Source organism: Bidens hawaiensis, unplaced genomic scaffold (genome assembly GCF_021521415.1).
Source record: "Bidens hawaiensis isolate Kalapana, Puna unplaced genomic scaffold, B.hawaiensis_p1.1 tig00058022_1, whole genome shotgun sequence".
Taxonomy (NCBI): Eukaryota; Viridiplantae; Streptophyta; class Magnoliopsida; order Asterales; family Asteraceae; genus Bidens; species Bidens hawaiensis.
In genome coordinates, this window is record NW_027500474.1 from 57,701 (window position 1) to 73,438 (window position 15,738).

Here is a 15,738-nt window from a genome sequence, read left to right on the forward strand (position 1 = left end):
TCGTGGGTTCGATATCCGAACTTACTTAGATTTACTAGAGTCGATCGGTTCACTTGCCGGTTAATAGTTTAGTCGAGTTTTAGAGAGTCTAGAGTATTACTTATTGTTTATTTTTAGTTAATTTAGTTAACAATTATTAAACTACTTTAAGCACATAAAGTTTTTGGCACCATTGCCGGGGACTCTTGGCAATTGCGTTATTAGCTTTGATTGGACCCACTTGCTACATACGTGCTATTTGTTTCGTTTTGTTTAAGTCGTAGGAGTCTAATTAAGTCGAGTTTGTTTTTAATTGTTTATTTATTTTTAGTATTATTTTCATTTTATTAGAAACTACTTACTCGGTCTTGTGCATTTTGTAGGTATATGCCACATCTTCATTCGCAAGGACCGACGTTGAATTGTTTTGGACCTACTCCGTTGAAGTCTGAGGCAAGTTCGTCAGAAAAGCAACCGATCACCATAGATACTTCACCAAAATCATCACCCGCAAATTCACCACTACCAAGTCCCAGACCCATCCCAATGGCCGAAAATAACCGCACCGTGTACCAGCAAGCTTTTGAAGGATTCCATGGAGCGCACTCACCCATTGTCGCTCCTGACATTAATAACCCTAACTCATGGCAGATACCATCCTACGTCATGACCAACATCACCCAAGACCACCAATTCCATGGCCGTGAAGATGAAGATGCACCTGCACACATCAACCGTCTGACTCGTGTGTTCAAAACATTCAATTTGAAGGGTGCTAATGAGGATGCGATCTTCCTTCACTTGTTCCCGTTTACACTTTCGGGTCGTGCCGCCACCAGGATCGATTCGCAACCCGCTGGATCATTCACCACATGGGAGGCGCTTCGCAATGCATTCATCAAGAAGTACTTTCCACCTGCTAAGGCCTCTCGCCTCCGTGATCAGATCCACTCCTTTCACATGGAGCGGGATGAGGCATATTACCAAGCTTGGGAGCGTTTTCAGAATTTGCTATCACGTTGTTCACAACATGGTCTCACACCTTGGGCACTTGTTGAGAAGTTTTACAGTGGGCTTACTTATGAGGCTCAAGAAAGGTTTGACACAGCTGCTGGGGGTAATCTGATGGACAAGAAGAATGTGACCGAGTGTAACGAGATGTTTAAAAGTTTTGCGCCATCGGAGTACGTGAAGAAGCCACGGGGCGGGAATTCCAATCCCGTCACTAGTACATCCTCATCTTCTCGAGGTGTACACCAGATTAATCTGGATACTGGTATGGCTGCTGCTTTGGAGAATATCACCCAAGAGATAAAAGAGTTAAAGACTAAGGTGGATAAGTGTGAGATGTGTAGGGGTGGTTATGGTACCTTGGAGTGTCTGTTGATGAACAATCAAGAAGTTGATTTTGTGGCTGGTCAAAACAGGTTCTTTAATGCTTACAACAAAAACAATCAGAACTGGAACAACTATAAGAATCAGAATCAGAATCAGAATCAGAACCAAGGGCAAGGCAACTCAAATTGGCGCCCGCCCGGTGGGCCACCTGGTTTCCAAGCTCCCTATAACCGAAATCAAGGTCGGTATAACAGTGGAAGTTCTAATGAGCAAAGTTCGGGTAATGGGAAAGATTCGAGTGGTAGTATGGGAATATTGGAAGAAATGTTGCAGCAAATCCTTAATAGAGATCAAGTCACTCAAAAGACTCTTGCCGATCATGATCTACTTTAGAAGAATCAACAATCAGCTATGCTCGACATGCAATGGACCATTGGTGATATTGCCCAACAATTGAATGAGAGACCCCCGGGACAGTTTTCAGGTTCTACTCAACAGAATTCGGCCGCTCAAATAAAGGCGATTACTACTCATAACGGCAGGGTTTTGGGTCTCGAGGTGCGAAGGAATGAGGTTGAAGTGGAATATAAGGAGGTGATGGATGAAGAGATCAAGATGGAAGTATCGGGAAAAGTGCAGAACACCGCACCAGTTGCACCGCTAGTAGTGAAGAAGTCGGTTGAAGTACGGCCATCACCTGTGATTGACCACTCTCGTATCCCATATCCCGCTCGCGCGAAACACCAGAAATACACGCGGGAGTATGGGCATTTTCTTGATATGTTCCGACAGTTGAAGATTAATCTCCCGTTCGTTGAAGCCCTCCAACACATGCCGAAGTACGCGAAGTTTCTGAAAGACCTGTTGAAGAGGAAAGATTGGTTGGGGGAGGTGTCATCGATTCCCCTTACGGGAGATTGTTCAGAAGTAGTGTTGAACCGCGTGCCCGAGAATTTTTCTGATCCGGGTGTGTTTACGATTCCGTGTTTGTTTAGTAGTGATGCGATGGGCCATGCATTGGCAGATTTGGGTGCGAGTATAAATTTGATGTCGTATTCTTTGTACGAGAAGTTGGAGTTAGGCAAGCTTACACCCACTCGCATGTCCTTATTGTTTGCCGATCGTTCTGTAAAGTATCCAAGGGGTATTATCAAGAATTTGCTAGTGAAGCTGGATAAGTTTGTGTTACCGGTTGATTTTACGGTGCTTGACATGGAGGCTGACGAAAAGGTTCCCATTATTCTTGGTCGTCCGTTCTTACGTACTACAAAGGCACTGATAGATGTGTATGATGAGAAGATCACGCTTCGGGTTGTTGATGAAAATGTTACTTATAATGTCGCAAGATCGATGAAGCATCCGAGTGATCAAGATGATTTCAGTGGTCCATGCTAGTCGGTTTATTTTATTAACTCGTTTGTTGCAGGTGTGGATAAATGCTTTGATTAAATTTGTGGTATGCATCTCATGGGAAGTAATGGTTTGGTTGATTGTGATGATTTGGTTGAGGATAAGTCGTGTGAGAACGATTCGGTTTGTGATGAGTTGGTTGATATTTCAGGGTTGCTCGAGATAATAGAGGTGAATAAGATCAGTTGTGAGAGTGAGGCGGATCCCATGGAGAAACCCGTTCCGTTAGAGTTAAAGGTGCTCCCGTCACACTTGGAGTATGTGTATCTTGATGAGGGCTCGAACTTGCCCATTATTGTGTCATCCAAGCTGACGGAAGAACAAAAGACGAAGTTGATTGAAGTGTTGAGGCTACATAAGGGGGCGATTGCATGAAGACTTTCCGATATTCAAGGTATTAGCCCCGCTTATTGCACACACCGGATTCTAATGGAGGATGAGTACAAACCGGTGGTGCAACCACAAAGACGTCTCAATCCGAATATGCCAGAGGTGGTAAAGAAAGAGATATTGAAGTTGATGGATGCCGGGATGGCTTACCAGATTTTCGATTCTCAATGGGTGAGCCCGACTCAAGTTGTCCCAAAGAAGGGAGGTATGACTGTTGTGATGAATGAGAAAAATGAGCTTATCCCTTCGCGTACGGTTACCGGATGGAGAGTATGTATTGATTATTGGCGTTTGAATGATGCTACCCAGAAGGACCATTTTTCGTTGCCGTTTATTGATCAAATGTTGGAGCGTTTGGTAGGTCAGCAATTTTATTGTTTTCTTGATGGTTTTTTGCATTATTTTCAAATTCCCATTGCACAAAAAGACCAAGAGAAGACGACTTTTACATGTCCCTATGGCATGTTTGCATACCGTCGCATACCGTTTGGACTATGTAACGCTCCGGCTACCTTTCAACGTTGTATGGTGGCCATCTTTCAAGATATGATAGAGACGTCCATGGAGGTGTTTATGGATGATTTTTCGATTTACGGTAATTCTTTCGATCAGTGTTTGACTAATCTGGAGAAGATGTTGAATAGGTGTATTGAAACGAAGTTGATGTTAAATAGGGTGAAATGCCATTTTATGGTGATGGAAGGGATCGTGTTGGGTCATAAGATCTCGAGAGATGGTATTGAGGTGGATCGGGAAAAGATTGATACTATAAGTAGACTTCCTCCACCGACGAACGTGAAAGCGATTAGTAGTTTCTTGGGCCATGCAGGGTTTTATCGGCGATTTATCAAAGACTTTTCAAAAATTACCCGCCCGATGACCCGACTCCTCGAGAAAGACGTACCGTTTGTTTTTGATGATGAATGTGTGAAGGCGTTCACGTTTTTGAAAGAAAAGCTCGTAAGTGCTCCCATTCTTTGTTCTCCCGATTGGAGTTTGACGTTCGAGCTCATGTGCGATGCTAACGATTATGCGGTTGGTGCGGTTTTGGGGCAAAGGCAAGATAAACATTTTCACTCCATCTATTATGCTAACATGACGTTGAATGATGCCCAAGAGAACTACACCACCACCAAGAATGAGCTTTTAGCCGTTGTTTTCGCATTTGACAAGTTCTACTCGTATCTCGTGCTTTCGAAGACTACCGTTTTTACCGATCATGCAGCGTTGCATTTTCTTTTCTAGAAAAAAGATGCGAAGCCTCGTCTTATACAGTGGATTCTTTTACTTTCCAAGTTTGACACCGAGATCAAAGATAAGAGGGGTGCGGAAAACATAACGGCTGATCATTTATCCCGTTTAGAGGACCCGAGGAGAGAAGAGTTGCATGAGGAGGAGATTAGAGATACATTCCCTCACGAATCGATCGACTTTGTTGTGGCTGAGAAGCAAGGTATGCCATGGTTCACTGATTTTGCTAATTATTTGGCTAATGGTTTTGTGTTGGAGGGTATGACTACGCAACAAAAGAGGAAGTTCTTCCGGGATGTGAATAGGTATGTGTGGGATGACCCGTTTTTGTTCAAGATTGGTGGTGATCAAATTTTGAGGAGATGTGTGACGAAAGAGGAAGGTTGGGATATCCTCAAGCATGTTCATGAAGGGTTGACTGGAGGTCATCATGGTGCGCATGCTACCGCGCAGAAAGTGCTTGATAGTGGGTTCTATTGGCCGACAGTTGTTAAAGATGCTGAAGAGTTTGTGAAGCTTTGTGATGCATGCCAAAGAACTGGTAATATTTCGTCCAAAATTGAGATGCCTCAAAACCCAATACAATTCTTGAAATCTCTTATGTTTGGAGCATCGACTTCATGGGACCGTTTCCCATGTCGAATGGTAATAAGTATATTTTGGTGGCTATTGATTATGTGTCGAAGTGGGTGGAAGCCCAAACGTTGGCCACAAACGATGCACGAGTTGTAGTAAGGTTTCTTAAGAAGTTGTTTACTCGTTTCGGTACTCCTAGAGCTATTATTAGTGATTGGGGCACCCATTTTTGTAATGCCGTGATGGAGAAAGCGTTGGCTCGTTATGGGGTTACTCATTGAACCTCTACTGCCTATCACCCTCAAACGAATGGTCAAGTCGAGAATGCAAATCGAGGGGTGAAGAGGATTTTGGAGAAGACGGTTGGGGCTAGTCGAAAGGATTGGTCGGAGAAGTTAGATGATGCGTTGTGGGCATTCCAAACCGCATACAAGACTCCGTTAGGTACTACACCGTTTATGCTTGTTTATGGTAAGTCTTGTCATCTTCTGGTGGAGTTGGAGCATTGTGCTTATTGGGCGTTGAAGACGATTAATATCGATCTTACCGAGGCCGCGAGGAAAAGGTACTTTCAGATTCATGAGTTGGAGGAGCTTCAGGATGCGGCATATTCTCGATCGTTGAACATCAAAGAAAAGACGAAAGCTTTACAAGATCGATGTTTGAAAGGCGTAAAAGAGTTCAAGAAAGGCGACAAGGTATTATTATTTAACTCTCGTTTGAAGTTGTTTGTAGGAAAGTTGAGATCGAAGTGGACGGGACCGTATTTGGTGAAATAAGTTTTCCCGTATGGAGTGGTAGAGTTTTAGAATCCGGATGATGGAACATCTTGGAAGGTGAACGGTCATCGTTTGAAGCACTATCTTGGAGGACCGGAAGAATCAATCGAGATGGAGGAAACTCCTCTCGATCCATCGCACTGATTTGTCACATGTGGTTCTTGAGTGAATACTAAAGTGTAGAGTTTGTACTTTCTTTCGTACTTTAATTTTTATTTTTTTTATTTTCTCTCTTTTTTTGTTTTTGCGTCACTAACCATGTTTTGTAGATTATCGCATTTGTATTCGTGTTGTTTCGAGGAATCATTACCGATATCAAAAGAGGAATGGCCAGGTAAGGGAAAGCGCCAGGTAAGTCTTACGCGTAATAATTGAATCACTCTAAAACCTCTAATCACCAAATCCTTAAATTAAAATCCCTAATTCAAAAATAAAATTATATATATATATATAGGCCGGAGCACTGCGCTGCGGGGTCATCACCCGCCCGTTACGCAGTGCGGTGGGAGAATAACCAGATTTAATTTTTTTTATTTTTTATTCATTATTATTATTATATCATCCTCCCCAAATTTCAAACCCTCCTTCACTCCTCATACCATACCCACGAAAACCCTATCATTCCACCATCAAATTCATCATTTTTTCACCATTTTTCACCAAATCAAACCTCAAAATCATTAATATAACATCAAACAACCATAACCCACCATATATTTCCATTTATCCTTCACCATTCAAGCCACATTCACCACTTTACTTCAAAAAAATTTTACCTCTTAATTCTTGCATTTCAAGCTCTAAGGTATGATTTCTTGTCACCATTTGTACTTGTTTTGTATTTTTAGCCTTGTTTTGTTAGTTTTTTTTTGTAATTTTTATAAACTAGTTTGTTGGGTTTTTGAGGAATTGTTAGTTTGTTGAAGTAAGTTTGTGGGTTTTAATGACTGGCTTGAACTTAGTTAGAATATATATTTGGTTTGCCAGTTTGTGTCGGTTTGAAGTTATTTGTTGCATTATTGGTTGCGGGTGGTTCGGTTTGGTTTTCCAAAGTTACTAGTTTTTTATGGTTGGGCTGGTTTGGGTATTGCAAAGTGAAAATTTTGTTTGTAGGTGTTTGTGATTTATTTAAGTTGAGATTTGAATGTTGACATATTATTTTTATACAAAGTTTTAATCGTGATTTTCCGTTAACTTTATGACTCATTGTTCGGTTTTTGTGGCACTTTTACTTAATTGGGACAATTGATGTGCGGGGTGAGGGTAGTGTACTTTGAGTCATTGTGGTTTTATCAGTTAATTAGTTTATCTTTGTTTTGAATTTGTGATTATCCGTTGAACTTTACTTGCAAAAAAATTGGCCGCTCGTTCGTACTCAATCTCCATTCGGACGAGTTTGATCGTTAATACTTTGTAAACCGGATACTAATATCTTTTTATTTTTAAATTGGATATTAAATTTTAGTATATCCCTATTTTATAGGATTTCCATATCAAATAATTGGTAAGATTAATTTTAATTTAATGAGATGTTATAACCCGTTTAAGAGCTATTTGTTTTTGGTAAGACCCATACCTATGAATTTGGGTTAAATCAATGAGAGACCTCCATTTAAAAAATCAAGCAATTTGGTAGCTTCCATAAAAAGAGGGAGCGACCATATCGCGACACGTAGGATTTTAGCGTTTTCGTTTATATATATTATAGATATATAGGATTAGGTTCATTTCAGAAGTAACGCTTATAGCGAGAAGTGCTAGAAGTGATCTCAACCATTAGATTATTAATCAATGGTTGAAAATGTATTGCATTTATTATAATTAATGAAATTTAAGAAAAAACTAAATTAAATAAATAAAAGGGTAGTATAAGTAGATTAAAATAATTCATCACCACTGGTTAAGCATAAAAAAATGAAACCGTTAAATACCACTTACACAGTACAAATAAACTCTTATGTATATATATATATTAGACTAGATATAATAAATAGCGGATCATGTTAATAATCTACAATTATAAAATTTTCACATACATTAATGTCTAGCTTAATGAAAGAAATAAAATAGTAAAAATTATATAGGACACTATGACCACTGATTAAACATAAAAAATGAAACCGCTAAATGCATTAATGTCTAGCTTAAAAAAGGGCTATATCACAAAAGACATATGCGCCCTTTTTAATTATAAATATGTCATAAACATATGTTTGTATTTACGAATTCGTCATTTCTTTTGTTGACCATTGATTAAACAAATCAATGGTTCAGATTCTCTTCTCGGACTTCTCACAAGATCCATCCTATATATATATATATATATATATATATATATAAGGGTTCAAATAAGAATAAGGAGTTTCCTAACAATGGTAAGAATTAATAGATTTTTGACATGTGACATTATAACCTATGGTTAAAGAATAATTTTATGAAACTATGTCGATTATAAAGGTGAAAGAGTAATTATAGGAAACTATGTCGGTTTTTGGTAAATTTAAATCTCAACCATTAATTAACATGATCTAATGGCTATGATCTATTCTTACTCTTTCTAGAAAATTATCTCTTTTTATTTTAATCCACCCCTATATATATATATATATATATATATATATATATATATATATATATATATATATATATATATATATATATAGAAAAGGGTTCAAATAATAATAATGAGTTTTCTAGGAATGGTAAGAACCAATAATTTTTTGACATGTGGCATTACAAATTATGGTGAAAGAACAATTCTAGGAAACTATGTCGGTTATAAAGGTGAAAGAGTAATTCTAGGAAACTATGCCGGTTTTGGCTAATTTTAAATCTCAACCAATGATTAACATGATCCAATGGTTATGATTTATTCCTAGTCTTCCTAAAAAACTATCTCTTTTTATTTTAACCCACCCCTCTATATATATATATATATATATATATATATATATATATATATATATATATGGCAGGAAGTTATTTATTTTTTAAACTTATCGAATGAATGTTTGTTTTTAGAAGTTTATTTCTTAACAAATTTTAGTCACAACCAGACATTTTTTTGCAACAAAATTGTGTAAATTACAAATATTTTTACATTTTTACACTTCTGCTAGCGATATAGAAGTTCCTGTTAAGGCTATTTTTTGTTGCAACAATGAGGAATGCATAATTTCTGTAATTATAATTTTAGGAAGAAAACAAATTTAGATATAATGATATATTGCTTCTAAAATAGAGGGTTATTGTTGGCAAATGGCAAAAGTGGTAGGGTGTTTTGTGATATATAATACGCCAAGCCCACCATTTATACAGCACATTCTTCTTTCAAGAACAAACACCACATGGTCTCTCAACTTTAAATCTCTCAAACATATTCAGTTTTCTTGTTTGCATGTTTTTCTGGTTTTTAAGGGTTTATAAAAATGCTCAACATGACGAAGATATGTGATGATGCGTTGAAGCCTGTGTTGCTGATGTTGGCAGTTCAGATGATAAGTGTCGGAATTAATGTTCTTTATAAACTTGCGGCCATCGACGGCATGATTCTCTCGATTATTGTTGCCTATCGGTTTGTTTTCTCATCGGCTTCATCGTTCCAGTCGCGCTCTTGGTTGAAAGGTATGGATTCACTCTTTTTTGTTTTCTATTATAACTTATAAATACAAATTAATATGTATATTCATTGATTATGTTATGTAATAAATTATAAATTGATCACTTTTACAATAATAATAATAATAATAATAATAATAAGTTGGTTTGTAATTTTGTATCCTCATGGTGCTTACAATGCATATATGTAGTTTCTGGTTAGTTGTATACTATTTTATTGAGTTTATAAGTCGCTCAGCACTGTTTAAAAAAATAAAAATAAATAAATAATAATTTCTTTTTTAGAACGATCAACTAAGTAACGTCGGGTACTTTGTACGCGACCCCCATTGGCTAAAGGTAGCCCGAACCGACCACGAGTCCGGACGGACGGAGCCCCTTGCGGTCCACCAAAAAAATTATAATAATAATAACAATAATAATAATAATAATAATAATAATAATCTAACTACTATATTAAAGCAATACATAGAAACCACATAACATTTAACTAAGCTATTTACATATGATTCCAGCTCAACAATTTCCAAAATTATAATTTACAGCAAATAAGCTATTTAATTTTAATACTATTACTATTTATATAATTATTAACAAAGTTACAAATATAACTTTAAATGTTGTATTAAATGAGCTTTTTATATATTTATAAATTATAAACTTTTATTTATCATTATTTATATTTTATGAGTCCATAAGATATGCTATTATGTCTATTATGAAATTTTATTTTATGTTTTTTTACATTTTTTTAATCACCTATGTATTATACATGATATATTCTAGTAATAATAATAATAATAATAATAATAATAATAATAATAAAATTTTGGCTTGTCAGATGATTTTTTTTAAAAGGTGATTTAATAAAAAGATTCATTAATTTTGCATCACTATAATTAATGATCCCATAAAATTTATACATCACTTTAATTACTAACTACTGCACAAAATTTAATGTTATGTAGTTAATGTTTTATTGATGCCCATAAATAACAGAGTTTTTTCATTTTTGTTTTTTATTTAAGAGGTATGGATAGAAAAAGTTTATTTTTAATTGGTTTGGTTAGAAAACCATTTATTAGAATAGTGTTTTTTGAAACCTTTTCTCTTCTAATTTTAGTCAATAACACCTACTATATTAACTGGTTGCTTACTTTTAAAAATATCAAAACTCACTTTTTTTAAAAAAAAATCATTGCATTGTTTGTCCTTTTCACTAATAGAGGTTAGATTTTTTAGTTAAATCCAGTCATAAGCATTACCTATTAGGGTAAATTTGTCTTTTTAATCTATTTTTTTAAAAATATATTTTGTTATCTTGAATTGGTGTTTTTACAACGCATCTCTGGTAGTTAAGCCAAATGCTTGAGTGGGTTAGCCAGAGGCGACGACAGTGGGTTCTGATGATGACCTTGCATCTTCAATTGAGAGTCGTCTTCAGTGATTCCAACCAACGATGTTTCCCAGATTATGGGGGTTCGTCGGATTATGGTGGCCTGTCAAACTTTTCAGGTGGTAGTGGTTGCTCAAAGGAGGTGAACGATGATAGTGGTGGTCGGTTGTACCTCTCTCTTCCATATTCTCTCTATATTTTGACTATATATGATTCACACAACAACTTGGGGGTTAGAATTTAACGAAGACGACGTTTGTTGGGGGTGGTGCAGTGGTTAGAAAAAGAAAGGGTAGGTTGGGGTGGTGGCAGGTGGTGATGGTGATTGATGCTTTAATCAACGCTATGGTGTCAGTGTGAGTTTCGGCAAAGATGGTGAGCGGTTGTGATGGTGGCGTGAAGGTTTTCAGATCTAGGGTTATGTTTGGAAAGATGAAGATTTTACAATATATATAATGATGTGTGTATATTTAATCTACATATACTATTAAAACAAAACAATTTTTTCACGTGCCATTCAATTATAGTAGATAACTAGAATGTCAATTAACACTATTATTTATAGAATTAATAAGAAAGTTACAAATGCAACTTTAAATGTTGTATTAAATGAGTTTTTTTATATTTATGAATTATAATTTTATTTATCATTATTTATATCTTATGAATCCATAAAATATATGTTATTACGTATATTATTAAACTTAACTTTTTCGTTATATTTTTTAACCACCCGTGTATTACACGGGCTATATCCTAGTATATGAGTATTATAACTTATTAAAAAGGATATTAAGTATTATTGACATTATTAATAATAAAATTGGTATTATTAAGGGTATTTTTGTAACTTGACACTCACTTAACTTTTTAACTATCAGAGTTAGTGGCAAGGACGAAACTTATAAACAATTTTAACATAGAGGATGATTTCCTTTATTTTTAAAGATAAAGAATAACTCTGAAAAGTGATACAAACGTGAAGGAAAAAAAATTACTTCATTAACTAATTATTAATGACGTTCTTGAATACATCATCAAATTATATTTAATTTATTTTTAACTATCAAAGCTACTGACTAAACAATTAAACTTAGTCTCTTCAGTAATATTTTGTTTAAATTTTGTTATTTGCTACAATTTTATGTTTTTCTTTTCCTTTTCCTTTTTTATTTTTATTATTTTCTTTTTATCAAACTTGTGGGATAACGTGTTAAATTATTGTGAAAAAAAATGAAAGAGAGGGTGCATATTCTAAACTAATTCATATAAAGAATATTCCTAAATATTGATTTGTGATGTAAAGAGTTCATTTACCTTATAAAGGATCATAAATATAAGAAGGATAAAAAATATTTGTGATATTTAAATGGTTGAGATCAAAATCTATAGAGATCAAGTTGATGGAGGTATTTTAATGACAACAAATCATTTTAACCCTTCTATTTTTTGTCCATTTATATCTTAAATTTATTTGTAAAATATAATGTGTTATTTGCAATGGTTTCACAATATTTTGGTTTATGAAGGATTGCAATGCTATACATTGAAGACGGTTACTGCAATGAAGATAGTTAAATATATTTTGTTAAGAATTCATATTAAAGAGTGAGATGTATCCCGAATACAAACTACTCTGATAAAAGTAAATGTAAATCATTTAACGGTTTGTTCATTAGTTCATATTTTATAAACTTTAGGCTTTTTAAATAAAAATTCATAGGTTATGCACAAAAAAAAAATTATCAATCAAATTTTTATTCATATGTTATTATTTTAATTATAATATGTACATCCATATGTGATAAATACATATTATAATATTCACATGACTTGCTTTTAGATGTAACATTATACACAACATATATTGTGAAAAACCTAATGATTTTTTTTTTATTATGCTTGTTCTCATTAAAAAATTGTGCTGCTCTAAAAACCTCCCAAATTATAATATGGTAGTGATTTTTCACAGGAAGAAAAGGCCTAAGCTGACATGGATGATACTCATGCAAGCTTTTTGTTGTGGCTTATTTGGGTATGTTTTAATTACTTTAGTAATGTTACATCTTTTTTAATAATTTGAATGTTATGGTATTTTCGTTTTAAGGTGTCAAACTGTATTTAAAGTATTTTCTTATTTAAGTGGCACAGAGTTCAGATTCACCTACCAAGAAAAATATATAAGATTTATGATGTGTGTGATTTTTTTTTTTTTTTTGCTTAAAATAATCTTAGATGTTATGTCCTACTAAAGAATAAACCATACATGCATTTGTTTGCTATTTGAATTATTATTATTAATAAAATCCTACTTTTTAATGAAAGAATAAACAATTAATAAAAGATAAATTTACTATTGTGACAAAGATAAATGAAACGTGTAAATATATTTTTGGGATATTACAAATAACGTGACCGCAAAAACCATTTTAAAAATAGAAAATGTGCTTGAAAAAGTTGATCATGTAGCAATCACAATCTAACCTGAATACATTTGCTATTAATGTATTATTTTAATCACTTTAAAACATTTTTATTGGCAAATATGCTAATTGCGTACTTGATTTGGTGTTTTTAATAACTAAAGCTGATCTTAATATTCCAGAGCTTCGTTGGCACAAAACTTATATGTAAAAGCCTTATCCTTGACGTCTGCAACATTCGCGGCTGCTACCACCAATCTCATCCCTGCCATTACCTTCCTTCAAGCTGTTTGCTTCGGGTAACAAACTTTCTTAAAATTTTGGATTTTCAATAAATAATTAGGGTTTGAAACTAATTATAAAGTAATAATTGCTATTAAATAGTAATATTATTCGAAAATTAGTTGTTAACATTAACTCTAAAGGATATTAATGAATAATATTTAATAAATAATTAAGGCAACATAATAATTAATAATAATGAGTTTTTAAAGATTTAGGTTTCTCAAACATTTAATATACTAGTTAGGTGCCCGCACAATACAACGAGACTTAAAGATTGTTAGCGGGCCAGGTCTAGCCGAGCCAAGGCTAGCTCGAGCTCAACTCGAACTTCATACCTAGCTCGAGTCAAGTTGTCATTATTTTGATATTTATATAATTTGAGTGCTTTTAATCATATTTTTGTAAAATATATAAGAAGAAAAAAAATTTTAAGTTGAGCAATATTTGAATAAATATGAGGGGTCAAAGTCGTATGTATTACTTAAATTTTGAATTAAAATAAGTTTGTTTATGCTTTTATCAAAAAGATAAAGGGCTATATATGTAATTATATGAAATATGAGATTGTAAGTATTTATCTTTTAACAAACTTGTACATTAAAGTATATATTCATTTATTAATGACTTATACATTTTAAATTATTCATCTGTTTTGAAAAAAAACAACTATGTTGAAACGTAAAAAAGGTTGTTTAAATTAGTATGTTCAACATAAAAAAAGGTTGTTTAAATTAGTATGTTCGGGCTTTTAATCATATTTTTGTAAAACATATATGAAGAAAACAAAAATAAATAAATAAAATTGAGGAAAAAATGGGTAAACATGAATGATCAAAATTGTAACTATTCATTAAATAAACAAAATTGAAGTAAAGTTGAAGTACCATATTTGTAATTGTTTTTATAGATTTCAAATGAACTTAAGCAAATAGGCAATTTGTGTTTAAAATATAAATTTACCCCTTTTTATTTTTACGCATGTATCATATGTATTAAAATATGTAAAACTTTTAAAATCAAGTATCTTAAATTGTCATTGTCCTCATCATTATATATAGTATAGATAACAATGTAACCTTTGATCTTAAAATTTACAAGATTAAGAATAACTTGTCATAATAATTGTTTACAAATTGCGAGGCATGCATGATCGATTTTATACTTAGTAAAACTTTCATTTTAATAAAAAAAATGATCTGGTCAGTAATTGCCGTCTAGTCCGAGTTGACCGCTAGACCAATTCGAATTCAAGTAATATAGGCCGAGTTGAAAAAAATGTCTCAGTAGTAAGTACAGTGTCGGGCCAAGTTGATTGAGTTTTACAACACTGACTTGGTTATAGATTATCTCAAATCTCAATTTCCTAAAGTTGTTTTAAGTGGGAAAGTGTGACTAACACTTTAGTCGTTTTCTTCCTCCAAAATTAGATTTTAAATTAAATAGACCAAATAAATTTGTTACAGTAATATTCTAAGATTGGTAAATTAATTTTTCAGACTAGAAAAGTTGGGTTGGAAGACAAGCCATGGTGCAGCAAAGATCATAGGGACTGCCTTAGGGGTTGGTGGAGCCATGTTGCTGACTTTTTACAAGGGAGTTAACCTTCACTTGTGGAAAACCAATATTAACCTTTTGAATGGGCCATCATCGTTCTCAGGTTCAATATTCAAGCAATATAGTCATGGGTGCTTTATTAGCCATTGGTAGTTGCCTATGTTTTTCCATCTGGCTAATCATTCAGGTTATATAAACTTCAAACAATCAAGTTTTTGTAAGCATTTTGGCTAACAAATGATTTCATATTTCATATTAATTTGTGTATTATTATATGAGCAAGGCAAATATGGTCAAAACGTACCCTTGCCCGTTTTCTGTTGCGGCTTCTCACATCCGTTATGGGTGCGGTTCAAGCAGTGGTGTTCGCGTTATGCACCGAAAGAAATTGGGGTGATTGGAAGATGGGTTGGAATGTTAGACTACTAACGGTAGTTTATTCGGTAGGTACTTTAACTATCGTTGTTTAGAATACGAGTTTGTATAACTAAACTTGACTATACATTTTGTAAGGGCATGATAGGATCCGGATTAGTATTTACATTCGTCACATGGTGTGTGCAAATGAGAGGGCCGTTATTCGTATCGGCTTTCAATCCTGTTATGCCTATTCTTGTGGCTATTGCTGGGTCTTTGGTCTTGAATGAAAGTCTACACTTGGGAAGGTAAATCTTGTTTAATATGACTAGAAATTTGTTATAAAAGAAAGAGTTAAGTGTAATTTTGGTACCTGTGGTTT

The 15,738-nt window shown here is 34.0% G+C and overlaps 2 protein-coding genes and 1 pseudogene across 2 annotated transcripts; all 3 read left to right on the forward strand.

The window, feature by feature from the left end:
• The first annotated feature begins 1,728 nt into the window (after positions 1–1,728).
• On the forward strand, positions 1,729–2,766 carry LOC143602146 (uncharacterized). Its single transcript, XM_077079359.1, has 2 exons — positions 1,729–2,701; positions 2,744–2,766. Exons 1-2 carry the CDS (start codon positions 1,729–1,731, stop codon positions 2,764–2,766), a joined length of 996 nt encoding a protein of 331 aa, XP_076935474.1.
• Positions 2,767–3,210: 444 nt separating this feature from the next.
• On the forward strand, positions 3,211–6,061 carry LOC143602147 (uncharacterized). Its single transcript, XM_077079360.1, has 6 exons — positions 3,211–3,387; positions 4,051–4,305; positions 4,363–4,570; positions 5,065–5,213; positions 5,289–5,642; positions 5,993–6,061. The coding sequence occupies exons 1-6, from the start codon at positions 3,211–3,213 to the stop codon at positions 6,059–6,061; spliced, it is 1,212 nt and encodes a 403-aa protein (XP_076935475.1).
• A 3,090-nt stretch (positions 6,062–9,151) lies between these two features.
• LOC143602148 (WAT1-related protein At1g25270-like) lies at positions 9,152–15,701 on the forward strand (annotated as a pseudogene).
• Positions 15,702–15,738: the final 37 nt, after the last annotated feature.

Coding starts and splice junctions, on each gene's coding strand:
- LOC143602146 (XM_077079359.1), top strand. CDS start 1,729: ATGCTCGACATGCAATGGACCATTGGTGATATTGCCCAACAATTGAAT. Junction 2,702..2,743: donor TGATCAAGATGATTTCAGTG/GTCCATGCTAGT, acceptor CGTTTGTTGCAG/GTGTGGATAAATGCTTTGAT.
- LOC143602147 (XM_077079360.1), top strand. CDS start 3,211: ATGCCAGAGGTGGTAAAGAAAGAGATATTGAAGTTGATGGATGCCGGG. Junction 3,388..4,050: donor GTACGGTTACCGGATGGAGA/GTATGTATTGAT, acceptor GAATGTGTGAAG/GCGTTCACGTTTTTGAAAGA. Junction 4,571..5,064: donor TGTTGTGGCTGAGAAGCAAG/GTATGCCATGGT, acceptor AGTGGGTGGAAG/CCCAAACGTTGGCCACAAAC.